General features: G+C 38.9%; 1 protein-coding gene across 6 annotated transcripts in view; it reads left to right on the top strand.

The window, feature by feature from the left end:
• Positions 1-24,913, top strand: part of Ate1 (arginyltransferase 1) — a 124,916-nt gene that overhangs the window by 23,177 nt on the left and 76,826 nt on the right. For all 6 annotated transcript variants that reach the window (XM_085841263.1, XM_021166981.3, XM_021166982.3 and 3 more), the window contains one exon: positions 12,323-12,355. In XM_085841263.1, the coding sequence (XP_085697389.1) occupies positions 12,323-12,355 (33 nt within the window). The remainder of the gene's footprint in view (positions 1-12,322; positions 12,356-24,913) is intronic.

Here is a 24,913-nt window from a genome sequence, read left to right on the forward strand (position 1 = left end):
TGGCAGCCATTGAGTTTTTCTCCGCAGCTGTTTCTGACAAACAGCCTGCTCTGCTGCTTACTCCTCTGACCAGAGCTCACTGGCTTTCTCAGGAGGGCCAGGAGCAAACAAATGAGACTCCTGCTCCATTCAGTCAGCATTGGCAAATAAAAGTATTTTCTTGTTGCTTTGTGTTTCCACATACATTAGCATATTCATTTGAATTGAAGGTCACATGCTTTATTTGATTACTCTCTCTTTTTTTTTTTTTCAATGTTGAGAGTTGAACCCAGGGTCTCATATACTTTAGCTGGGCTAAACTCCCAGCCCTAGTTTTGAACTTTAGTATTATTTTTTTTTTCCAAAAGAGGGAAAATAAAATTCATGAACACATAAGAAATTTTTATGCTGTTTTGACTCACCCTGTTACACCACAGGAAATGTGAAGAGTACCGCTAGTGAGCTTGGTATGTGTATTTCTTTTCTTCCCTTAGAACTGCAGAAGAAGGAAGGATAGGTCTCTCCAGGTTTCGTCTGATGGTAGAACTTGCTTAGACTTGGGCTAGTTCTTTTGGTAAATAAATAAATAAATAAATATAGGGTCAATCATTCATATACTTTTGCTTGTTACTCCAATTTAGAAAAATGTTTTGACAGAGCTGAAAGGCACAGCACCCAGCATTGTTACTGTAACACAGAGGCCAGAGAGCTTTGTCTAGTGAACGAGTTTCAGAATTGACAGTTTTTTTAAGAAACAGCTGGAGAGAAATTTAGTTGTTGCCAAATTGTAAATGTTTCAGGAAGAAAAAGGAAATTTTGAATGATGTCTAGAGTTCTTGACAGTTGTCTTCTTATAATAAGTAATTATAATTATAATTTTATTTTCTGAGTGTTGAGAAATTTACCTACAGTGAGTTCCGCACATTTTAGTGCGTGCATAGCTCCTGTGATAGGAGTGATCTTGCTATGAGTGCCATGTGTCTTTAGGCTTTCTCTTCAGGCCTGCTTTCCCATTCACTCTAAGGAGCTTGCGAAGTGAGCAGGCCTTCCTACTGATAATTGATCTAAACAAGGAAGGTTTGTGTTCGTGCTGCAGTAATTTGGTATACCAAATAATTTAGGTAACTGCTTGCATGATTTAAAAGTTGATTTTCTTCTAGTTGGTAACTATGAAAGTCAAGAATAATACTTATCCAGAGTATAATTCTGCCTTCAAGTATGTCCAAAAAGAGAATCTATATTTGTGTTGGTTTATAAATATTGGTGCATCTATTTCTGAGCTCTTATGTAACAGTCATACTGAAATAGCTCAAAAAATTTACATTTACAACATTTCCCCAGCTGGGCAGTGGTGGCGCACGCCTTTAATTCCAGCACTTGGGAGGCAGAGGCAGGTGGATTTCTGAGTTTGAGGCCAGCCTGGTCTACAGATTGATTTCCAGGACAGCCAGGGCTACACAGAGAAACCCATCTCGAAAAACCAACAAAACAAAACAAAACATTTCCGATATTCATTTCCCCTGGGTTATAGAGAAATGTAATTCTTTTATTCACCAAATTATATGAACATTTTAATTTCTTGTATGTTTCTGTCACTATAGTAGAAAGATACCTCAATGAATAAAGCACAGTCTTGTACATTCTAGCTAAGAAATAAAAATAAAAATGAATTTAAATTAGTGTTGGAATAGATGCTGATACACAAGTGTCATTGCTGTATGCTTCTTGGATTCCTTTACATAAACGTGGTAAATGTATTTCTTGTAGGGTTTTGCTGGCGGTGGTTTTTTGTTGTTGTTTTTGTTTTTTTTAAAGACAGGATTTTTCTATATAGCCCTAGCTATCCTGGAACTTGCTCTGTAGACTAGGCTAGTATCAAACTCTGAGATCTGCCTACCTCTTGTGTTCTGAGTGCTGGGATTAAGGCATATGCTACCATGCCTACCTCTGTATCACTAGTTTGAGAAAAGTCTATATTAATTTCCACAGAGACTGGACTAGTTTTTATTCCTACCAGCATAGAAAGACCACTGCAATGAAAGTTTTGCAATGTTGATGAAAGAATCTGAAGAAAGTACTGTGAGTCAGAAAGACTTCCTGTGTTCATAGGTTGGAAGAATTAGAATTGTGGCAGTGATAGCATCCCTATCAAAATTCCAGCATTGTTTTTCATAGAAATAGGGGAAAAAAAATCTTCAAATTCATTTGGAGGCATGAAGATAGCCAAAGCAGTCCTGAGACAAAAGAATATTGATGATTTCAAGTTATATTACAGAGGCATAGTAACCAAACAGTATGATAGTGGTGCAAAAATAGGTTAAGCTGGGGCTGAAGAGATGGCTCAGCACTTAAGAGCACTGACTGCTCTTTCAGAGGTCCTGAGTTCAATTCCCAGCAACCACATGGTGGCGTTCTCTCCCCCCACCCCCATCTGTATGTAAGCAATAGGTTAAGCGGATCTGCAGAACAGAACAGAATAGAAGGTCACATACAACCACACAAGCTAAAATAATCTCATTTTTTTATAAAGATGTAAAAGTATATGCTGGAGAAATGACAACTTTGTTAAAAAAAAATGCATGAGATTAGATTGTTGTCTCACACCCTTCACAGCAAACAACTCCAAATGGATCAGAGATTGATAATAAGACCCTTAACTCTGAAACTACTAGAGAAACTGCTAGAGAAATAGAGAGATGTAGATTAGAAACTATTAGAGAGTAGCAGAAGATGTCCTAATCAGCCATCATTGGGAGGAGAGGCCCTTGCAAAGATTATATGCCTCAATACAGGGAATGCCAGGGCCAGGAAGTGGGAGTGGGTGGGTTGGGGAGCAGGGGGCTGGAGAGGGTATAAGGGACTTTCGGGATAATTGTAAATGAAGAAAATATCTAATAAAAAATTGTTTAAATTAAAAAGAAACTATTAGAGAAAACACTTCAAGATACAGTCATGGGAAAGGGCTTTCTGAATAGGATCCTAGTTGCCTGGGAAATAAGGCCAACAATTGACAAATTGGACCTCATGATAAAAAGCTCTGTACAACAAAGGAAGTAGTTAATTGAATGAAGAGGAAGCTATTCATCTGACAGAATTAATATCTTGAATATACAAAAAACTCTGAACAATATAGAAACAGACAACTTAATCAAAACATGGACTAAGGAGCTAGCAGTTTGTGAAAAAAGAAATACAAATGGCCAATAAACATGAAAAATGTTCCAACCTAACTACCCATCAGAGAGGTACAAATCAAAGCTATATTGAGATTCATCTTACTCCAGTCAGACTGTCAGTCATTAAGAAAATAAATAACATCAAATGCTAATTTTGATTTGTGGGTTTTGTGGTATTTTCTGCTTATCCTCAATTTATATTATTCTGATTTGGGGGGAAGGTATCTTATTTTTCAGGGTTGGCTTGAATTCTGTGTGTGATTGTGCATGTGTGTGTAGAGGGTATCTTCATTCACACTCCACCATATGCTTTGAGATAGGATCTCTCACTGAACCTGTGGTTTTACTGATTATTTTTGAAGCCTCTCTAGGACATATTTAGAGAATTTAGGGATAGAAGATTTCCTTTTAAAGATAACCTAAATCTTAGCTATACAGTATATTGATTTTTATATATCTGAATTCTCCTATAGTCACCATTCAGCATAAATGATAGAACATTTGCTGCATGCTGAGAGGTTTGTTTTCTTTGATCAGTATGCTACCACTCAGAGGCTAGCTACTGTAGAGTATTTTTAATTATTTTGCACAGATAACGAGAATCTTTCAAGAGGCATTTCAAAAGGCAACATCCTGTGGTTGGCCCGTTTGTGAATCCCAAGTGTTATTAATACCAGGATTCTCTTGAAGGATATCATTGGGTAGAAAGCAGAACTCATTTTTTTAAACATTTATTTATTATTATATGTAAGTATACTGTAGCTCTCTTCAGACACCATAAGAGCGACAGATCTCATTACAGATGGTTGTGAGCCACCATGTGGGTGCTGGGTTTTGAACTCAGGACCTCCGGAAGAGCAGTCAGCACTCTTATCCGATGAGCCATCTCTCCAGCCCCGGAAGCAGAACTCATTAAAACAAATTTTTAAGTTAATATTTATTTAAGTTTTATTTTATGTGTTTTTGCATGGAGGTTAGAGGACACCTGGCTGCAGTTAACTCTTGTTTCCATTTGGATCAAACTGGGATTGTAGACTTCATGGTAGCCTAGGTTCCTTTACCAGCTGAACAGCCTCACTTGCTCCAGAAAAGAACTTTTTATTTCTTTTTAAATTTATGTGTATGGTTATTCTGCTTGCATGTATATGTGTGTATCACATTCATGCTTGACATCTATAGGGATCACAAGAGGGCATCAGATCTCCTGGAGCTGGAGTTAGAGGTGGTTGTGAGCCATCATATGGGTTCTAGGAATTGAACCCAGGTCATCTGGAGGAGCAACAAGTGCTCTTAACCACTGAGCCATCTTTCCGACCTCCAATAATTTGAGTTAGTTGGCATGGACCAGTGTTTCTTAAAGTTTTGTGGAGAATTGGTTCTGTGCAGTGTTGATAGAGCTTACATGAAATATAAAGCAAGCACAAGTTTCTTATGATGTAACTTTACAAACACTATACTAAATGAAAGTCAAGAATTTTTTAAACATGGGAGTCCAGAGTCTTTAGACTATCAGGATTCCTTGTAATTGAGGTAAGGCAAAGGTGAGAAAAGGCAGCTGTGGCTGGGAGAATTTATCAATTTACTTAGACCTGGAATCACTGAAATGGATCTGGTGTCTGGCATTTATGGGGCAGCAGCTTGGGACAGTGGTTTGACTGAAATTGGTTTACAGATTCAAAAGAAAAAAGGGCTGGGCTGGGATAGTACATGCATTTAATCCCAGCACTCAGGAGGCAGAGGCAGGAGGTCTCTGAGTTTGAGGCCAGTCTGTCTACAAATTGAGGTCCAGGACAGCCAGGGCTACACAAAGAAACCCTGTTTTGAAAAAAACCAAGCCGGGCGTGGTGGTGCACGCCTTTAATCCCAGCACTTGGGAGGCAGAGGCAGGCGGATTTCTGAGTTCGAGGCCAGCCTGGTCTACAAAAGTGAGTTCCAGGACAGCCAGGGCTATACAGAGAAACCCTGTCTCGAAAAACCAAAAAAAGAAAAAAGAAAAAAACCAAACCAGAGGCACAGTGATTTAAGTGAATCAGATGAGCATATAGATACAAAGCCAGCGAGATCCCAGTTCCACCAGTATTTAATGCATTACAGTGTAAAGATGTTCATTGTCGTCATTTAAGGTTCATTGGGGTTTGATTTGTGCAGAGTTCTGGTCAGAATGTAGTACATATTATTAATCTTTCAACTGATGGTTAACATATGGACTAGAGATATCTAGAACATAAATTTAGGGAATCTTTTTTTTACATCTTTATTGTTTTTTAAATAAAAAATATTATCTAATTGTGTTTTATGTGCATTACTGTGAGGGTATCAGATCCCCTGGAATTGGAGTTCTAGACAGTTTTGAAGTCAGTGCTTTTAACCACTGAGCCCTCTCTCCAGACCCACTTCTTCTCATAATAAACAATCAGTTGTTTTCAGACCTTCATTTTGACTCACTATTATGTACAAATCTGACCCTCTTTCTCTTGAGAGACTTTTAAAAGACACTGTGTCTTTAGGTTGCTCCCAAAGGCTTAACTTTTTTTTTCTTTTTTTTTTTTTTTTTGCAGTATAGTATGTATAAAACTTTGTTCCTTTGTTGAATTAAATTTCTAAGACTTGTACATTCATGAGACACAGATTCATAGCATAAAAATTCTATCCTGCCTGACAACACCAGCTTAAGATAGTGTGAATATAAATTGTAGGTTGTTAGAAAGGAGTCTAAAGTGTGACTCGACACAATGTAGAGTGGTGGCTGATTTAAGACTTCCAAATTCCTGAGAGAGCTGAGGAATGTACCTTGCGGTTGATTCAGATTAATCATGGTACAATTCTAAATAAAGACTTTATAAGATTACCTATAGTGGAGACATAAACTGTGTAGTAAGGAGAGGTCTGGCGCTGTGAGCAGTAGATGCTTTCTGGTTAAACGAGGGGATGCTAGGTAGTTGATCTGAACACTTACAGGACTGGAATTGTACTTGGATGGAGACAGCTTACTGCTTTTTAAAATTAATTGGGCTTTTTCGAGACAGGGTGTCACTATGTAGCTCTTGCTGTCCTGAAACACTTTCTGTAGACCAGGCTGGCCTCAAACCCACAAGAGACCCACCTGCCTCTGCTTTTCAAGAGCCGGGATTAAAGGTGTGCACCATTGTGCATGACGCAAAAAAGATTTTAATGCAGTTTAGCTTTATAAAAATTGCATTTTAATGTTCAGTATATTCTTTAAAACACCAGAGTTTAAACTGTGGTTGCATATTAAACAGCATTTCAAGAACATTAAAAGATTTATCTTTGAAAATTTTTAGTACAAAGATAAAATAGTTGATAATAATTTGACTGTTTTTCTGACAAAATTAGAAGTGTGTACTTCTCTATTCTTTCTTTTCCTCCTTTAAAACAAGTAGCACGTCTCAGTACAAGAAGGAATTTCCTAAATGTAATGTACTTTGGAGGACACTTTGTACTTGGAATACTATTTAGGAAATCATTGTAGGCATTATTTGCCTCTCTAGAGCTGTTAGAAAGTGGTGTGAGGCAGCCTACCGGCGATGGTGAGGGTAGTGGGTACCAGGAGTAGAAATCAGAGTGCCTCTTCCCAAGCAAGGTGAACCAATTGCTAGGAAAAACAAATGTTGATGTAAACTACCTACCTTCCTTTCCTTCCTTTCTCTCTTTCTCTCTCTCTCTCTCTCTCTCTCTCTCTCTCTCTCTCTCTTTCTCTTCCCCCCCCTCCTCCCTCCTTCCCTCCCTCCCTTCCTCCCTTTGTTTAGAAGTTTAAAGGATTTTTAAATTGGAAATGATGCATTGTATGTTGAATTTCGAATATAGACCATAATTGTTGATGCTATTTTATTGGGAGTTTCTACCTCTCTTTCCCATTTAGTTCTCGAGTAAAAGACATAGAAACCTGGTATTTTATTTACAAGCTGCTTGCACTGTGCTGAGCAGGTTCTGAGCTATAATTTGTCACCCGAGTCTTGCTGTTTCATGTGTGTCCTCAGTGCAAGCTTCCTTTGGACATGTGCTCATGGTCCATTCTGCCTCTTGGTGACCTCCTCCCTTCTCCTCCTCCTCCTCCTCTCTTCTTCCTCTTGTGGTTCTTTCTTACCTGAAAACCCCTACTACAGTCCTGCCTTCCTCTCTCTCCTGCACAGTCACAGGCCCTAGCCTTTTATTAATCAATCAGAGACTGGGGAATGGGGAATATTCTTTATAGCACATTGGTTTATCCAGTGCCCCAAGATCAGATTGCAGTCTGGACAGGGCCACAGAGTTCAGCTTCTGAATACATAGCCCACAAGACTAATACCAACAGATATTCTTTGATTGTTATGTCTTAAAATTCAAGATGAGGGACACGAACCATGACTTAGTGGTTAGGAGAGTGTACTTCTTTTCCAGAGACCCTGAGTTTGGCTCTCAGCACGCATGTGGGGTTGCTCACAACTTTTTGTAGCTCCAGCTCCACCTCCAGGGGAGACACATGCATACGGGCATGCTAATTACGGAATACAAAATTTTAAATTTAAGGTAGTTGACAGTTAAAATTTTATACACATTTAAGTGAATTAAATTTATTTACTTAAAATTTACATGTCTGATTGAAAAGCTAAATTTCCAGTTAAGTTTTTCCTGATTTGAATTATACTATAGATTTTTTTTTTTCAGAAAGAATCTTTAAAATGGATAGGTAGATAAGGAATATAGATTGATATAGAAGGTAACTATATTTTGCATCCTATTGTTTCTGGAGTGATGAAATATATTTCTATGAGTCAGTAAGGAACTTTATACAACATGGTAAAAATGTTTATTTTCTCAACAGGACTGACTATTTTGTATAAGCTATTAACTAGCATGAGTGTACCCATGTTAGAAATAGTGAGGGATTAATATGGGTTACTTACTATGGCCGTAGTAACTGATTTTAAAGGACTTAAATATTTAGTAGCTTTAATTTCACAACAAAATTGAACACAGTCATGTTCTTACCTTGAGCAGTGGTTAATGATTGTCTTAGTCAGAGTTTCTATTCCTGCACAGACATCAGGACAAGAAGCAAGTTGGGGAGGAAAGGGTTTATTCGGCTTACACTTCCATACTGCTATTTATCACCAAGGAAGTCAGGACTGGAACTCAAGCAGGTCAGAAGGCAGGAGCTGATGCAGAGGCCATGGAGGGATTTTCTTTACTGGCTTGCCTCCCCTGGCTTGCTCAGCCTACTCTCTTATAGAACCCAAGACTACCAGCCCAGGGATGATCCCACCCACAAGGGGCCTTTCCCCCTTGATCACTAATTGAGAAAATGCCTTACAGTTGGATCTCATGGAGGCATTTCCTCAACTGAAGCTCCTTTCTCTGTCATAACTCCAGCTGTGTCAAGTTGACACAAAACTAGCCAGTACAATTGACCCCTTGTCAGCTTGACACACAAACACATCACTAGTAAGCCTCAACCCTTACATTCTTATTCATCCCTAAGGTCTAAATAACTTTAAACGTCCCACAGTCTTTACATATTCTTAAAATTTCAATCTCTTTAAAATATCCATCTCTTTTAAAATCCAAAGTCTTTTTACTATTAAAAGTCTCTTAACTGTGGGCTCCACTTAAATAGTTTCTTCCTTCAAGAGGGAAATATCAGGGCACAGTCACAATCAAAAACAAAAATCAATCTCCAGCCATCCAATGTCTGGGATCCAACTCACGATCTTCTGGGCTCCTCCAAGGGCTTGGGTCACTTCTCCAGCCATGCCCTTTGTAGCACGTGTCGTCCTCTAGGCTCCAGATGCCTGTACTCCACTGCTACTGCTGCTCTTGGTGGTCATCTCATGGTACTGGCATCTCCAAAACACTGCATGACCCCTTCAGTCCTGGGCTGTCAATTGCAACTGAGGCTGCACCTTCACCAATGGCCTTCCATGGCCTCTCACAGTGTGGAGCCTCAGCTGCTCTTCGTGACCCCTTCATGTCTTCAAAACCAGTACCACCTGGGTGACCCTTACACATTACCAAGTCCCACTGCAGAAGGAGTACAACCTTGCCTATCTCTGGAACACAGCCTCTTTGTGCTTTCAGAAAACACTTCCCAGAAGATGTCACCTCAACAATGCTGGTCTCTTCTTAATCACCGCTAATTTCTTAGCTCCAGCTAACCAGCATCAGTAGTCCCAGTAATGCAAAGTTTTTGCTTTAGTAGTTCTGGTATCTTGTTAATCACAGCTGATTCTTCAGCCCCAGCTAACCATAAATACAGAATCTTCACAATCAAAAACAGCAATGGCCCTGGAAAGAAATTTCTGAAATTTCACAAGCCAGACCTCCATCTTCTGCACTGTTCTCAACATTATCTTCCAAGCTCCTACACAACATCTGACAGAGCTCTTAACAACGAATGGATCTTCAAGCCCAAAGTTCCACAGTCCTCCCCAAAACATGGTCAGGTTGTCACAGGAATACCCCACTATGCTGGTACCAATTTGTCTTAGTCAGGGTTCTATTCCTGCACAAACATCATGACCAGGAAGCAAGTTGGGGAGGAAAGGGTTTATTCAGCTTACACTTCCACACTGCTGTTCATCATCAAAGGAAGTCAGGACTGGAACTGAAGCAGGACTGGTCAGGAAGCAGGAGCTGATGCAGAGGCCATGGAGGGATGTTCTTTACTGGCTTGCCTCCCCTGGCTTGCTCAGCCTACTCTCTTATAGAACCAAAACTACCAGCCTAGAGATGGTCCCACCTACAAGGGGCCTTTCCCCCTTGATCACTAGTTGAGAAAATGCCTTACAGTTGGATCTCATGGAGGCATTTCCTCAACTGAAGCTCCTTTCTCTGTCATAACTCCAGCTGTGTCAAGTTGACACAAAACTAGCCAGTACAATGATGCTATTTGTTGAAAGGAATCTGTTTCTGTAGTCAGTGTTAGTGGGTATACAACGGTCATTTTGTCATTTATATTTCAAGGTATCAGCATTTGTACTGAGAACTTAACCTGTATAGGTCTTTTTTTTTTTTTTTTTTTTTTTTTGGCTTTCTCAGAGTAAGTGACTGATTGAAATGGAACAAAGCAACAGGTTTTGTCTTCCTCCTGATGGAAAGGAAACATTTCTGGAATCTTTATCATGTCATAGGAATAGTATACATGTATGTTGTGCTTTGTTAACTCTGTGTTTGCTACTTCAAGGTTTAAAACTTTTATGTGTTTCATATTTTGGCAGTTCAAACAGGATAAGGATTTCAAATTTCTTATTTTGAAAACTTGGTATCACTAATGTTAACAGATATGCATGCTAAGGTGTGTATGCGTGCGTGTGTGTGTGTGTGTGTGTGTGTGTATGTGTGTATTATTGAATTCAAGAAGACGTTAGCTTCCTTCGCTAGTATTTTCATAGTTCTCGTTTGTTATTTAAAGTGACTGCTATCTTTCTTGATTGATGGCATCGGTTGCTACTAAGCCTGGGCTGGGCCGCTTACAAATTCAAAGGCATGTATATAATGTAGGTGACATAGACATATAGTAGTAAAACATAGAAACCTTAAAATAGCAAAGAGAATACAAATTTGTTATTCCTCCTTTTCTCCACTGTTAAAATGATCTAGTGTCTCAATTGGCACTTTCTGTTATGGGGAGAAGGAGAATTGATTCTTAGATTGAGCTATTGCAAAAGACCCCAAGACCATACAATTTCCATTTTTATAGAATTGTGTCATACCAGCATTATAAAAACAGCATTTTGGTGTATTTTATACTTTCAGAAAAGGTTTGTCAATAGAATTATGTTTGATATTAAAGAAAATTTTCACATTATCAATATTTTAATGCATCTTATAGTCTAGAACCTAGTTGATACAGTAGCTTTGATGTGCCCCGAGTTATTTTAGGAGTATATTTGTATAATTTGGGAAGGATGTAGCTGATAGTTTTCAAAAACTGTATTAAGGGGAGTTTCTTGTAGAAAACCTAAACATTCACTGAGTGGAGCTAATCATATATGAAGGAGTCCTCTGTCTTGCTCTCTTACCCTCATTAGTTTAGTATGAATAGTCTTGTTTTATTCAACTCTGTTACTTACCTCAACACCTTTCGTCAGTGGTGTAGAAGGAAATCCCAGATGTTATATAAGTTTACTGATAATTTCAGTTTTTTCTTTTCCTAGTTATGGGGCTCAGACCCAAGACCTCTTGCAGGATAGGCAAGCACTCTTATCACTGAGCTATACCTCTAGCCCTTCAATGTGTATCTCAGAGAGAACAAAAATTTGTATTTTCTGTGCATACAAATTAGGTTTGTTGTAGAGAAAGTCAAGAGTGCTTGGAAACAGGCCGGCCACTGCAGCTTATTGTAGTTAACACACATTTAGAAAGGTGGATTTATTTTACTTGGATATTTGATTATTGTAGTGAATCTCAAAGGATTTAAAATGTTGATTCTATAAGCATATCTGTCATGTGAATCTCCTGCCATGTGTATGCATGAGACATCTGAAAGTTTACACTGTCAGTAGTTCCTGTCCCTCCCTCTAGAATTGTTAACATACTGAGAGACAAGCAACCTGGCATAGTAACATCTAGTGCTCTGTTAGCCTTTGTATGAGTCATCAATCAAAGAGAGGTGAAGGAGAGTAATAGAGATTTAGGAGAAAGAGTTACAGAACAACAAAGAAAGAGGGAATATGGGATAGAGAGAGCTGATAAGAGCAAGTGTGGCAGCAGAGGCACAGTGCGGGGATACCACACTCCTCTCACTGTCTGCTGTGTCTTGAATTGTGTATTTCTACCTATTCTTGGCATTAACTAAACCTTGCTTTACATTTATAATTTGAAAGACTGTTGATTCCTCTCTTACTGAGCATTTTTGTTGTTGTTTTATGTTCAGAGGTTGTGAAATAAAATTTAAAAGCTGAACTATTTTAGGACTAATACTGTATTTGTTTTTACACAAATATTTAGGGCTTATATAAATTAATTCAAATAGTTGGGTACTGCTTAGAACTGAGTTGAACTGTCTGCACTCTGGATGAATTATACGTTGTAGAAAATAGTAACTATGTACAGACTTTTGCTGCAGATGATCCTACTGGAAAATGGTTTAATAACTTTCCTTTGTATGTTTTTCTTACTGCCCCATTCTTACTGGATGAAATCAATCCTATTCACACTGGACTCTGCAGTTTACAAGATTCCTTTGCAGCTCACCATTGGAGGTAAGAGATTGCTCTCCAGTTTTTTGGTTGTTTTCTTTCTCCTTCCAGACAGGGTTTTTCTGTGTAGCCCTGGCTATCCTGGAACTCACTCTGTAGACCAGGCTGGCCTCAAACTCTGAAATCCACCTGCCTCTGCCTCCCGAGTGCTGGGATTAAAGGCGTGTGCCACCACACCCGGCCCACTCTCCAGTTTTCACATTAGCATTGCCAATAGAATAACTCTGCATGGCTCTTTTCTCAGGTACTTATTTGATTAAAGTTTAGGAGGGATTGTCTTAAAACAGTAAGTTTTTCAGTAATAGTAGCGGGTTGAACATAGCCTTTTTGTTTTTGTAGCAGCTGGTCATGCTGTTTTAGATACATTTATTTCTTAGTAATGGTGGAGGACTCAGCCCTAGCCTTTATTTCTGTCAACCCTGTGTTGCATTGTTCCTGCGTAAGTCACTAGCATGCCTCAGCAGAGCTGGATGGGCACAGCTGTCATCAAGGAAGCCTCACCTGCATAAGAGACTGTAGGAGCAGAGGACCTGCCTGGCACTGAGCATTCCGTAGAACACAGGCACTGTTCCTGAGGCTTCCTTTGCTTCTCATTTAGTCTTCATTCTGCTTCTCATGTGGAACTCAGAAAGGAATAAACTGGGAGGTTAAGAAAATGTCACCGGATGTTCAGAGAACCAGAATCATGTGAGCTTGGGTTGGAGAAAACCTTGTAGATGATTGTGGAGACTTAGAAAAAGCAAAGTGCTGTTGAATATAGTAGAGGGAGGCTGGGATTGGGGCCTTTCCAGGGTTTAAGATGTATCTTTTCTTACTAGCCACATGACACTAGAAATCAAAACTTCCCTGAGCCATCTGTTGAAACAAGGCAACATATTTGTGAACAGAATTATATTGTTCAAATCCTGTAATTTTTTTTTTTATTCTCCTCTTAAGCTGGACTTAGCCCTTCACACTCCAATTTATTTAGTTTTGTTTTTGTCTTAGCCTTGTCTCTTTCTTTGCTTCTGTTGTTTGTTTCACTTAAGACCCCCTTTCTCAGTTCCCAGATTCTTAAATCATACTCCCTTTCAGGGTTGAACTGTAGCCTTATATTTTTCTTCTTTTTCTTTATTTTAGTTATATGAGTACACTGTAGCTCTCTTAGACATACCAGAAGAGGGCCTCAGGTCCCATTACAGATGGTGGTGAGTCACCATGTGGTTGCTGGGAATTGAACTCAGGACCTCTAGAAGAGCAGACAGTGCTTTTAACCGCTGAGCCATCTTTCCAGCCCCTAGCCTTATATTCTGAGACTATCTCTGATCGCATTACACATTGAGAGTTGTTCCTTTTTCTGTTCTATGATGTTGTATTCATTTGATTACTGAAGCTGTTCTTCTCTTAATGATGAGTGATGACCTATGACCAGTTTGAGTCATCACCAGTGGAAGTGGACCAGATCAGAGAAGCTGGTTTGGTCACATTTTCTAATCCCTCAGTCTTAAGATGGAAGCAAAGAGTGACAGTGAAAGGGTGCTGGGCTCTGAGTTGAGAGGGATGTGGGGGGGCCTGTGGGCAAGTTCATTTCTCTGGCCTGCTGCTTTCCAATCTGAAAATGGGAGGAACACAAGGTTATTATAATTAAATGAAGTGATTTGTGGTCAGCACGAGCATAGTACAGGAAACATAAAATTTTAAATAATATAGTAGAAACATGAACTCATGAGACTCTTGGAGACAGTATACATTCTGTTATCTGCCAGAGGTGAGAAAGTACTTTCTGACCATAGAAGTGAGAAGTATCAGACAGAAAAGGCTAGAAAATTTAGTTTGGCTGTATATCAAGACTTAATTTTGTATGTGAAAATAAATGTAGTTAAAGGTAATTTAGGGCTTAGAAAGATGGGTCACTTGCTGGTCTTATAGAGGACCTGAGTAAGTTTCCTAGCATTTGCTTAGTGGCTCACAGCTATTTATAACTCCACTTCCAGGTAATCCACACCCTCTTCTGTCTTCACTGGGCAACAGATGTGCATGAAGTACACATCCATAGATGTGCACAAATGTACTCTTATACACACAAATGAATAAAAATTTGAAAACTAAGGCAGTGTAGGAAAACTAAAAGGGTTATTTAATATTTTAGAATCAGTAAAAATCTTTGATATTTTGAATAAAATTATGTTAAATGCTATAAATAGTTGATAAAATAAGTACAAGTGATAAATGATAATGTAATTATGTTTAGTAAGATGAGAAATGTAGCTTAAAACACTTATGTTAGGTAGAGTTGCTTCCATGATAGGATTTTAGAAAGGATGCTGAAGTTGAAGATCCACATCCCAGGTCAGTTAACACTTAGATCATCAGTGGTTCTCAACCACCACCACCACCACCACCACCACCTCCTTCTCCTTCTTCTTCTCCTCCTCTATTTTTTTTTTTTTTTTTGAGACAGAGTTTCTTTGTGTAGCCCTGGTTCTTTTTTTTATTTTTAAGATTTATTTATATGTAAGTACAGTGTAGCTGTCTTCAGACACCCCTGTAGAGGGCATCAGATCCCATTATGGATGGTTGTGAGCCACCATGTGGTTGCTGGGAATTGAACTCAGGATCTCTGGAGAGCAGTCAATGCTCTTAACCATTGAGCCATCTCTGCAGCCCGCTCAGCTGTTAAAGGCTAGGCTCACATCCAAAATATAAGAGATTTCAACCTTCTTAATGCTGTGACACTGTACGCAGTTCCTCATGTTGTGGTGACCTCGACCATAAAATTATTTCATTGCTACTTCATAACTGTAATTTTGCTGCTGTTATGAGTCAAATGTAAATGCTGATATGCAGGATGTCTGATAATGTGAACCCTGTGAAAGGATCATTTGACCCTCAAAGGTGTCACAACCCCAGGTTAGGAATTGCTGATTTAGATGATATTGACCATTTGCAAAAACGCTTTTAAATGGGTCTCACCAATTAATTTCTCTTTAATGTAAGTTCAGTGAGAAGAGGACCTTGTTTCTCCATGTTTATATTTTTAATGTAGTAAGTTGTACATAGTAGGCACGGCGTAAGTAAATACTTGTTCGGATGGGTTGATGGGAGGATGGGTGGATAGATGGAGAGATGACTGAATGAAGTTGGTGTACTGAATGAGGTTAGATGAATGAGGGTAGTTATGCATAACTTGACAGTACTCATCTGACAGCGAATGAAGTTTACTGTTTGTATTTTTTTTTTTTTTTTTTTTTGGTTTTTCGAGACAGGGTTTCTCTGTGTAGCCCTGGCTGTCCTGGAACTCACTTTGTAGACCAGGCTGGCCTCGAACTCAGAAATCCGCCTGCCTCTGCCTCCCAAGTGCTGGGATTAAAGGTGTGCGCCACCACGCCCGGCTGCTGTTTGTATTTTAATATCCTTAGCTCTCTTGTCTTCTCTGCTTGAGCCTACTTGAGGCCAGAAGCTCTGTCTCTTTACCTTTGGATGTTATTAGTTGTGGAAAGGCTTGGAGTTTACCTACTACCCTACAGTGGACCAACCACTGAAGGTCTTTAAATCCCTGGTCACTACTCTGGTTAAATACTGGCTGAGTATATGGAACCTGCAGTCTTTGATGGAAAGTGTGAAGGAAGAGCATCATGATCAGAATTGAGTGACAGCTTGTTAGTATTTTCTGTTTTCTTTTCTTGGTGATTTGGAGATGTCTTGCTTCTTGGCAAAGTTGATTTTTGAGACAAATTTTTATTAGGCTTATGGGTATACAGGAGAAAGATGAAGTAATTAAAAATCATCACCCCGCCCTCGATTCTCTGGTAGTAAATACCTTGAGGGTTTCTCTTGATAGTCCATTAGTCTTGGAATTCCACAGATGCTGCCATCCGAATGGCAGCCATCCCCAAATCTCCTTCAGTAGCTTTGAGCTCGGTCAGGGTTTGGTTCTATTTCACTACACTGTCTGAGAGGCAAGAATAATTCCAGTAAAGACAGTAAAATGTAGGAGACTTGAAGTTCACATAGCCAACCTTAAGCTTCACTTTGTCCATAAGAAGTCATGTGAATGAGCCAGGTCCCTTTGTTGTAAGTCCTAGCCATTTAACTGCCACATGAATCTAATGAAATTGTCAGGTTATAGTAATTACGTCAGTAATCTGATATGTTGTCATTTGAATGTGTGTAGAGTCAGTTACTTCTCTCTGTGGGATTAACCCTTTTCATTCATGAAGACTAACTGCATTCATTAAGCTTTATGGGAAAAGGCCTTTTATCACTTTGTCAAGCTAGACAGTGCATTTCTATTATAGTTCTAATTTTGTGTGATTGTGTGTAGCTGCTGATGAACATTTACCTGCTAGGTTTAGGGGACTTCTGACTTACAGACATTTCTGAGTCTGAGTTACATGTTGTGTGGCACTACTTACAAATGTCTTCAGTTAAATGCAGGTAAATAAATGGGATTATGTATCAGAGGTCAAGAGATTACTGACATTGTCTTTAGAGTCAGACTCTGCCAGCCAGTCCAGTAGATTGTGGTCTCCTTGTCATGTTTAGAGAACAGAGGAAGCTGCAGCACAAGTTAACACACACTTGGGCATCTCTTCAAGTATGTCCTTATGATTCTTCATTTCAGATTCAAGTCCTCTCTCTTAGGAGTTATAATACTTACTGAGAAGCTAGCATCTGTAACATGCAGGACTGTGCTTATCACATTCTTTATATTCTCACAGAGTATCTACCTCTCATGATGAAAACTGAGCACAGACAGGTAGATCAGACTAGCTAGGAGCTGAGAACCACATCCAACAATATGAGTCAGGAAAAGCAAGGTGGGAAGGAAGCAGAATGGCACAGTTGTGAGATGCTCACATTCAAGATTCTTACACGAAGGAAGCTACTAATTAGAGATAGATTTACTGAACTTCAGAGCAGGATTTATGAGCCTTACCACTACACTTTGTTGTAGGTGCTGTGTGGCTCTGATCACTGTTGGAAACTTAGCTGCACCTCTCGCTGCTGCCCACTAGATGCCAGTAGCACTCTTCACCATGATAAGCACAGGCCTGTAGATGATGACAGACTGCCAAAAGTTCCAAAGAGGCAAAATTGTTCCCTTGTGAAAAATCATTATGAGATGTGTATTATGTGTATTACAGAGAGATAATGTGAATGATCCAATAGTGAAGATAAGATGCAGTAGTAGATTGTTTTCAGTTCATTAAAGATTTAAAAAAGTAGAAAAAGTCAAATAAAGTAACTGGAACAAAAATAAAAAACTGTAAGACCAATGACAAGATGGCCCTCTTAAATCCAGTTATTTATTACATTAAATATAAAAGCCTAAATCAAACTTGGCTGCATGGGAAGTTTTATTTTTGTATTGTTTCAAACTTTTTTGTGTATACATAGCTATTGTATTATACTTAAAAATTTCAGAGTTTTGTTTTAGTTAAATTTCAATAGCCATATGTGGCCAGTGGTTATGTTGTTGTACACTGTAGGACTACATACTCCATTTAAAAATTAGAGATTGTCAGACTGGATAAAAGAATAAAAGGCAAGCTCTATCTACACTTAAATATGAAGATACGGATGACTTACAGGTAAGAGGCTGCAGTAAGCTATTCCCATGAATATTTATCATAAGAACATTGGATGGGCTGTCTTTAAATCAAACAAAGTAGTCTTTGTCTGATAGAAACTGAAGACAGAAAGATGCTTCATAATGAAACAAAAAATCAAGTGTATTCTAAAATGCAATCCATTAAAAATAACACCCTCAAAATAAAAATAAAAACTAAAAGAAGTGAAGGAGAAATTGTCAAATCAGTGACACTTAAACATTTTAGGACAATTTCTTGATACTTTGAGAGGACATTTTGATGAAGTTAGAAATAATCTAGAAGGCTTGAACAATGTGGTCACAGTTTTACTTAATTGGCGTCTATCAATACTATACTCCTCAGTGACAAAAAGCCACGTTTGAAGTCAAGCAAGTCATAAACTACAGATAGCATGGCTCATTTGTAAAGCATTCCTGCTTTAACTGGCTTCCCAGCTGTTCCTCTTTGTTTTTTTGTTTCTCCCAGTACTAGAGATTGGATCCAGGGCATGGAATAGCCTAGGCAAGTTCTCTGCTACTGAACTACATCTCCTTCACTGCCCCTCTTTAAAATTTAAATTAGCGTACAAAGTGATGGGCTTCATTGTGACATTTCAAATCGGTACATTTTCAAGTACACCACGCCAGAGCATATTCTGGAGTATTTTACAAAGTTCACTAAATTGAAGAGGATGGAAAGTGTAATTAAATTGGCATCAAGAACCAGCAGAATACAATAGCACTCTAATAACGGCAGTAGAACCTAGTTAAAAGTGGGTAAGTTACTCAGTGTTGTGCTTCTCCAGGGGAGACAGAGGTCTAGAAAACACGGAGAAACGATCTCTTGATATTCATTTGGGAAATGGAAGTTAAAGCCAGAGAAAAATCACCGTGAACTCACTAAATAAATAGAATCAAATGACAGAGAGGGATTGGCACAATGTAGAGAAATTAGAACTCTCTTATTTTGATGGTAGGAAAACAAAATGTAGAGCCGTAGTTCAGTTGTTTTTCAAAATATTATAGTTAACGTTATAATTCCAAAACTTCTTTTGATTATGCCTAAGTGAAATAAAAATATGTATCCACATAAATAATCGTACATGAACGATTATACCAGCATTATTCATAACAGCCAGAAGCCAGAAAGAATTTTACTTCTGTCAGCTGGTGAATGGTCATTGCATCAGAAGGAGCAGGGATGATCTTAGAGAGACTGTAATAGATGACATGAGTCAGACGCAGACTGTGCTGTGTTTTCCTCTCTGTGACTTATCAGTATTGAAATTGATATGCTTTAATTAATATTTTAGCACTATTTTATTAATCCTCATAATATTAACTAACAAGCCATGAATAAAAGCTTTCAAACCATTTTTCAAGATTTTTTGAATGGCGAACTGCTTGGCTTTCTGAAGAGACTTAGGAAACCACCCTGGGAGGAACTTCACTTCTTCCCACACAGGGACTTCACTTCTCTTATGTCAGCATAATATTGTGAGGCAGCTTCCTGTGGTAAGGTATTGCTAATGGCCAGAATTTGGAAAGAGAAGTGGTGGGAGGGAGAGAATTGAAAGAAGCCATGGAGACATGAAGGGAAGGGGCTGAGCTGTTAAGCTGGAGTTTGGATAATTTTTCTAAGTGTGGAGTACCCTGAGGAGCAGATCTGCTGAGAGCTGGCATGAGTTGGAGCGCTGTGGAGATGGCCAGCCAGTGAACTGGTGGGAGCAAAGCTTTACCTGGTTTAGTCTATTACTTAGGCCCAGCTTTATTTGAAGAGGTAAAGCAGGAAGCAGGAGGGACTTAGTGAAAACAAAGTTATTTGTAGGTGATGGGCAGCAGTCTGTTGGTGATAATGAAAAATCAGAAGAGGAAGACAAGGCTGTGGCCTGAACCACTGGGCCAAACCAGAGAGGAGCAGGTTTTGTTACTTGTAGCTGTATATGTAAGGAAAGAATCCTGTAGTTTCAGATTGTGTCCCATACACTTGACTTGGGAGTGTTATTACTCAAAGGCACCAATTAGAAATCTGGAACAAAAGCACTAGATTGTCCTTTGGTAGCTGTTCCCTTCCCTTGCATCTAAGGCCTGTTGGGCAGTTCTGGCTTGGGCAGAGCTGCCAGTAAGGCCCAACAGTTGAACTGAAGACATCCTTTCTTGTCTTGAGTTTGCTGTGGTGAGTACAATGCAAGCGTCTTGCATATGTGGCCAGACAGTTCTCCTGAAGCTGATTGGTCAGGAGGTTAACGGTCCTCAGTTAGGTTTTGGGCATCACCTGATTGTTGAGACAGTAGAAATTGGAAATGTGTATTGCTTTGTGAAATGAAATGACAGTTACTGAAGTCTTCCTTTATAGAACCCCAGGGTGACTAAAATGTAAAAGTTGATTTTGAGACTAAAGAAAGCACGCTTAAAGTAGAAATTCAAACACTAAATAGAAAAATGCCACAAATTTGTCTTGTTCAAGATTTTTCTGCACACACTTGAGTTAGTTTGGGGATCTTAAAAATTCAAGATGTTTTCTTGCTGGGTTAGCTAGCTTCCCTTCAGCAAGTAGAATAGTCATCATTACTCCCAAGACCTTTTTAGCTGTGTTCAAAATTAGGGTCATCTTCCCTGACAGTTTTCATTGCCCATTAGTTGTGCGTGAATGCTTCAGAAAAACCTTGAATAGTAAATCCTGGGGTGGATTAGTCTCCATGGGGACATGAGTCTTGTTTGATCTCGGCATTCATTGAGTTCTCAGTCTGCTATGTCACCATGGAATATGTGTTCCTGTAAGAAGGGCTGTAAGAGCAGGAGTGGCCGGTTGAACAGCAGTGAAGGAAGCTCAGACCAGTGACTGCAGCAGTCCAAGGTTGGGTCGTAGCGCTCAGTAAATACTGTTTAGTTGGGAGAGTCCACGATTGGAATTCTATTACTTTTGATATACCCTTTGGAAAGAGCCTTACTTTGTAAAGTCTTTTTATTGAGAAAGTCAGGATTTAAAATACACAAAAATCAGATTAAGGCAAAAGCACTTAGTATTAACAATTTAATTTTAAAAGAAAATCTGTATGTTCTATAGTAATAATAGCTCTTTTCTTTCTCTATATATTTATTAAAACCATTTGTGGTAAGTCCTTTATCATAAATTTTAAATTCGGTGATAGTGCTTATAAATATAAAAAGCTAATACTTTTTTCTTAAATTAAAAATTTCATGCCAGTGAATTTATCTAGAGAGTCACCTTAGTTATGTATACTTATTTGAATTCTTAAAATTGCTTCTAAGCTGTTAGTTCCTATAAGGAGCTTGTTTTCTGCTTGATTATCTCTATACATCAGCTTCACAGAGCTCATACTTGAATGCAATTTAATATCACCTGGATATGGGGAATCATTATAGAAATAAAAGTAAAAGCTTTTCTGATTATGGACAGACATGTAAAAACTCTTCAGTTCTGTAACTTTAGCAGTATGTCAAACACAGTGGTTTCAGATAACAAAGAACTGTTTTATTAATTGATTAAATTTACAAATACACAAATAAAAATAGTGAACACCCCAGATTTTCCATTTTTGGTTTTTCAGAAGAAAATAACTCTTCATCGTCCAGCAGAGACATGTCGTCAGATCCAGCACCTAGTACAGTAGTGGGGATATAGTCCTGGTCCTGAGAATGGTAATGCAGGCCCAGTAAAGAGGAAGGCACAGAGCAAAGAACAAGCAGTGGCAGCGCTGCATGGGAGCCCCTTTAGGATGCTTGGACCAGGGTGCTTGACTGAGTGCTTCTTCTGTATCCCCCGTCCAGTGAGCTTACCTGAGCTTCTCATGCAATGACCTGTAGGGCTCTTAACTATAGGTTTTTAACGATAAAACAGCAATCTTGCCCAGACAGTGTAAGCACAGGTCTGACTGAATCGGCCTGTTATTTGCTATAAAGCTAGTAAACATGAAAATTGTTTCAAAGAGCATTTGTATATAATTTAATGAAGTAGGTGATTGAGATTTGATTGATAGTAGATTAAAGCAACTACTAATTATCTAACATTAGGTAGTATTCATTCCCGTCAAAAAACTACAGGGTAACCTCTGTCCCTACGGAGCTGTAAAATAACATATTTAGAAGAAAACCAGTAGTAGGTTTTTGTGTCCTAGAACAACAGTTTGGGAGAGGTGGTTTTGGGTTGCTTTGGAAGGGAGGAGGACTCAGGTTCTGTTCTCTGAAGTCTTAACCCTCCTCATCTTTACCCCCTTTGGAAAATCCTCTCAACCGACTTCCTCTCTGCTAATTACTGTGAGCCTAGCTTGTTTGGGGCATCACGGAGGCCCAGGAAGGCAGTTGGGTGAGGAGACAGGTGGATTTTGTTAGGATAAATAAGCACTCATTTGGGGAACAGTTTGGCTGAAAGTGAGACCTGGCCTATTAATATTCATGTCATCTCTACATGGTGCTTTGGAAACGGAAACTGCACTGCACTGCTCATTAATCACCAAAGCTCAGCCATCTTCCCTCGGAATTCAAGGTGAATTTTTTTGTATAGCTGAGGGGAGCTTTATTATTTTTTGTGTGTGTTATCAGCTAAATCCTTGAAACAGAAGATCTTGTGAAAATTTTCTGATTTATTCCTTTGCACAACCTAAATTGCAAGCTGCAGACTTGGAAAGAAACGTTGTTAAGTATCGCTAACCCCATCCCTGACAGACTTACAGGGAAATAAACGGTAGCAGTTGTAGTTTACATGACTTTGCTCTTAAGGGCCCTCTGTGATTGTGTAAACACGAGGTCTTTGGGAATGGGCCGTTCAGACTGAAAAAAGTTGGCCTAAGTTTGCTTATTGTTCTCCTTTTATTTGTATCTTACCATTTGTTTCTCAAAACTGAAATAGAAGACAAGTCCTGTTTTTTGTTTGTTTGTTTTTTTTTTTTTTTTTTTTTTAACCTTAAAGTTTGTAGGCTCCTTGTGTGGCTTATGCCTTGTGGCATGTGCCTGAGCGTCCTCAAGACCAGTGCTGCCTCACAGTGCCGAGACGCCGTTAGCCTTCCTGACTCGCTTGCTCATGAGTGGACAGACTGTTTTCTAGAGGCTCCTTGATGTTAGCAGGTTAAATGCACAGGCAGACATGAGACTCAGGTTGTCTTCTGATACAGGTTTGAAAAAAATGCAGAACCATGTAATTGTTCTCTGGTATTTTTTTGTTTGTTTGTTTGTTTGTTTTGATTTGTTGTTATCTCAGAAAGTGCAGTATCATTTCTCCCATCGCAGAGTGAATGAAACATATTGAACTTACTGTTATTTTTAAATGAATTATTAGATATATTTCTAAAAATCTCACTTTTGATAAATTGGTAAATATCTGTAAATGTATTCCATTAGACAAAAACTCTTGGGAGTTCTCTATACTTTTCTAAGTATAAAGGGGTTTTGAGACCTGTTAGCTTACATGATGTCCTTGGCTTAAGGTAAATAGCCCTTTACTTTTTTTTCTCAAATAGTGTGCTTTCCCTATGAAATATGTAATTTTTTCTCCCATTGTGTTCGTGACAGTTGATCAGTGTTGACAAAAGGCCTTAACTAAAGAGATTTAAGACTGTGTTAGCCACACATTAATGAAGTGGCATTCTCAAGTCACTAAGCATTGGTGACATGGGGATGCTTCCTTAGCAAGGCCTTCTGAGCTTCTTGAAAAAAGGGAGCTGTTATTCTCAGACTTAGCTCTTTCTGATCTCAGTGAAATGATGGTGGAAGAGGAGAGCCAGGCATGTCCAACCTTTTGATGTTGTGACATGATGATGTCACCTACAGAGTTCACACTAGAGAACCTTGCAATTGAATTAGAGAAGAAAAACAAACGAAAGAAAACAACACCAGGCCTATTTTATGCATATCTGGTGTTCCCTTGGATTCAGGGCAGAATATCTATGTAAATTTGATATTTTTCTACATGGGTTTCTCTGTTCTTTTATTATTCTTCAATGATACATAGTAGTATGGGTACATGGATTTTATACTTGGGGTGATAGATCACTTTTATTTTGTTGCTTAAAATAGCATAGTAATAAATTATCTCTCTTGGTTAACACCTCTGCTCCTTTGAGTGGATCAGTTGCTCGAGTGCTGACACTGGAATCCATTGAGCCCATTTGTGTATTTCCTGCCCAATCCTAAAGTCTCAATCACTTCTCCTAGCACTGGTTTCTTTGATTGCAGAAAATGTACCAAGATCTTGGCAGTCGGGTGTGCTCATTTCTCCTTGGGTGTTTCTTTTAGGTCCTCTCAGCTGACAGAAAAAGGAATGTGTGTGTATAGTAACTCTGAGTATGCACTTTTCTGTGTGTAACCATCTGTGTTTGCAGCAAGCCGAGCATGAGTTCTCACAGTCAACTAGAACCCATCATCACTGGATCACTAGCTAGCCACAGCAGTGAGAACCCACCACATATTATGTTTGTTTAATTGTTTGGTCCCCTGTAGCCCGTGGGAAGCAGTTTTGTCGAAGTGTAGTCAGTACATGCACCTCCTTTTGTCTTCACCCGCACAACTGCTTTCATTTCCAGACCTGATTATTTCACCTCTTTTTCTCTATTCAGCTCTTTCAGGAAGACTATTCCGTACCTTTGTACTCAGTTACATTTTGTTTTTAAGTTTATGTGCCTTCATAAGACTTTCTAAATGATTTGCAGAATTTTGCAGAATTAATATTTACTCTTATTTAAACTGCTGACTTTTGATAAAAATGCTTAACATGATGTCTTTGCTGTTTCGGTATCATACAGAACAGTCTTGTCCCCTAAAAGGGCCCATGTTTCATCCATATTAATCCCTCACCTAGACCTCTCAAAGGCTTGATAATAGGCTTGCTGCAGTTTGGATTGGGATTATACTGTCTGTGCAGCAACTTGAAAAGAGCTGTTATCATAACAGTTTCAATCAAGAAAAATGTTTTGGCTAAAGAGATGGCTCATTGGTTAAGAGCACTGACTACTCTTCCAGAGGTCCTGAGTTCA

The sequence above is a fragment of the Mus caroli genome, unplaced genomic scaffold (genome assembly GCF_978045245.1).
Source record: "Mus caroli unplaced genomic scaffold, Mus_caroli_1 scaffold_8, whole genome shotgun sequence".
NCBI classification, from domain to species: Eukaryota; Metazoa; Chordata; class Mammalia; order Rodentia; family Muridae; genus Mus; species Mus caroli.